General features: G+C 42.9%; 1 protein-coding gene across 3 annotated transcripts in view; it reads right to left on the bottom strand.

Annotated features, from left to right (window-relative positions):
• Positions 1 to 2,646, bottom strand: part of fgf24 (fibroblast growth factor 24) — a 14,393-nt gene that overhangs the window by 6,238 nt on the left and 5,509 nt on the right. The window contains exons 1-2 of one of the 3 annotated variants that reach the window (XM_032527401.1): positions 2,339 to 2,646; positions 2,062 to 2,303 (exon numbers count right to left, since the gene is read on the bottom strand). The exon at positions 2,339 to 2,646 is cut by the window's right edge and continues 698 nt beyond it. In XM_032527401.1, coding sequence (XP_032383292.1) covers positions 2,062 to 2,303; positions 2,339 to 2,490 — 394 coding nt within the window. In that variant the 5' untranslated portion in view covers positions 2,491 to 2,646. The remainder of the gene's footprint in view (positions 1 to 2,061; positions 2,304 to 2,338) is intronic. The other 2 variants (XM_032527400.1, XM_032527398.1) reach the window with 2 other exon arrangements.

The raw sequence follows: 2,646 nt of genomic DNA, 5'->3' as shown, positions 1-2,646 counted from the left end.
AAGAGGGGCGGAGGGTAGAATAGAATTGGCAAGGCCTTATGGGAAAAATTGGATCTGCTTCCACTCAAGCTCTAACAAGCAGTGAGGAAACTTTGCCTCGGCGCATCTGTGACTGAACACACTCACTCTGAGGCATTCAAGACCAGCAATTTTGGAGCTGTGAGTCAGCTGTTATGAGCAAAAATATCTGCAGGAAAGCACAAAACAAGTCCTGTTGCCTTATGTTTGTGCCGCTGCATCAAAGAGTGCTTCACTGACCATCAATTTACTCATTCGCCACATTTGTTTTGATTCGACATTGCAAACAAGTCCACACAAAAAACAAAGACGATATATTTAAGGTTGATAGGATCATATATGAATGTAAAGCTAAGTCTGTCAAATGTCTTTTGTCGTTTACATTTTTAAGTTAAGAAGAAGTACCTTTGCACTGCTAGACTGCCAGTCCATATCCAACGTTTATTGTGACAATGGCAATTGCAAACCACTCTGTTGTTAAAAAAATGAAAGATTCTACATTTAGTTAGAATTTTCTCTTGCCCTTTTAAGTTCAAGGAAAATACAGCTTTAAGATTATCCCAATATGGACAGTTACAATCCCATTCCGCGTGAAAAACACCAACATGTTCTGATAAATTAAGAGACAGTAAATAATACCACATGATTGCATCCTGTATGACCTTAAAAGCTCACAACCTAATACTTAAAATCCAACAATAAAGAATATTTTGCAGAATGGCAAACAAGTACCACAAAGACTTACTCTGGATACCCGAATTTTCAGTGGCGTGACGAGCCAACACCGGGCCCTTAAGCAGGATTATCGAGGCGGGCCCCCTACTACAGAACGAGATGACGACAGCGCAATGTCCAAGAGTAGGCTACCATGAATAGGACAGGATAGGACCATAGAGACACAGCATATGAGAAGAGATGACTGACAAAATCAGGAGTAGCCTACGTGCACCACAACAACAACAAAAACTTTGGTGAATGCGCACCATAAGACATGAAAACCCACACAAGGGCAGTCCCTCCACGATTTTGCAGTCCCTCCAGGATTTTGCAGCCTTTTTTGAGATTGTTGCGGCCAAAAATACCTGATTTTGCAGGAAGACAGTGAAAGTGGCAAAAAAAGTTGCAATTTTTTTGTATATTTCTTTAAAAATTAAAAGGAAACTTGTTTTGGGGACAATAATAATTATTACTAATAACTAATTACTCTGAGCTGAGATTTCCTAAGAACCTTACCAAAACGGCTGGTGGTTTTAAGACAAAAAATAATAATTTATGGAATGAATCAAATATGAACATATCACTGTCAGTGGCTTGTTGATCTTTACATTGTTAATTTCCCATTACTATTCATGCAGTTTTATTGGACTTTAACTTATCATTGCACTTACAATAACAAGCGTAGTCAATTTAAGTCATCTTGTACGTCTCATCTGCTGTTTTTCCTGCATCCACCGTATGTGTGTGTGTGTGTGTGTGTGTGTGTGAGTGCGTGCGCCAGTCGCGTAGGGACGGGGGGGGAAGCAGCGGCCCTGCCTGCTGCAGAGAGCCGACAGGATTGAAACAGGAAATGAATTTGACCCGTTCTCACTCCCGCTCGGTCAGTGGGTCTCAGAGTGCACGTGGGACTCCTGGGATTGTCGTGAGTAATGAAAATGCAATAGGGGGCCCCAGATGTCAATCAATATCTTCCAGTCATGCGGGCACCCTGATTGGTCCGGGCCTGTAAGCAACCGCTTACCCTGCTTACCGATAGTAACGTAGTTGCAAATTTTGCAGTAAACATCCATTGAAAGGTCAGCAATTTAATAAGGTTTCCAGCCAACCAAACCAGTAGTTAGTGGCTTACGAAAGTCACCATCGAACTTGGCCAAGCCAAACACAGAGCATGGGAAACAATCTCCAAGTAATGGGCAGTAAGTGATAGGAGTGAGAAAAAAAAACTCAAGAAGCTACACATCTGTCTGGTAGGTGGTGGTGATTTCTCATCCTGTTAAAACAAACTAGCTAAAGTGTCAGGTGAGATGCACAGGAGTTCTCCCATACCATACTTGCCCCCATCATCTCCGTTGGCGTTGACTTTCTTCCCCAAGATCTGGACGTGTTTCCCTGTAGTTCTGCTGTAGAGCTGATAGATCCGGACCTGCTTACGGCTCAGGTCGTCCGGGTTCCTAGTGTGGTTCTCGATGTAAAATCTGAAATCGGCAGAAGTCTGCTGGGATTCCTGCACAGAGGTGTGAGACAGGAGGAAACAGAGAGAGAGAGAGAGAGAGAGAGAGAGAGAGAGAGAGAGAGAGAGAGAGAGAGAGAGAAGATGAAGAAAACAAAAAGAGGGAAAGACAGACAGTGAGAGAGCGACACAGCACAGGTGTTGATAGTAATGTGTGCTGTTGGTTTTATGGGCCTTGTGTCAAAAGAATTGTGCTTCAGGGGCTTAAAACTGAGACACCAACCGGGAAATTGTGGCTGCGGCATTTAGTGTTCCTCTTCTCGCTTTCAACTGGCACAGTTTATATGCATTGCATTTACAAGCTGATAACTATGCTACAAGATGTGGTAATGAAGTCACCGTTTGAGTAAAAATCCCACAGAACAAGTGCAAAGTCTATAGTGCAACCCTCTGCTGCTTCT

The sequence above is a fragment of the Etheostoma spectabile genome, chromosome 10 (genome assembly GCF_008692095.1).
Source record: "Etheostoma spectabile isolate EspeVRDwgs_2016 chromosome 10, UIUC_Espe_1.0, whole genome shotgun sequence".
Lineage (NCBI taxonomy): Eukaryota > Metazoa > Chordata > Actinopteri > Perciformes > Percidae > Etheostoma > Etheostoma spectabile.
This window is presented reverse-complemented; position numbering and strand designations above follow the sequence as displayed.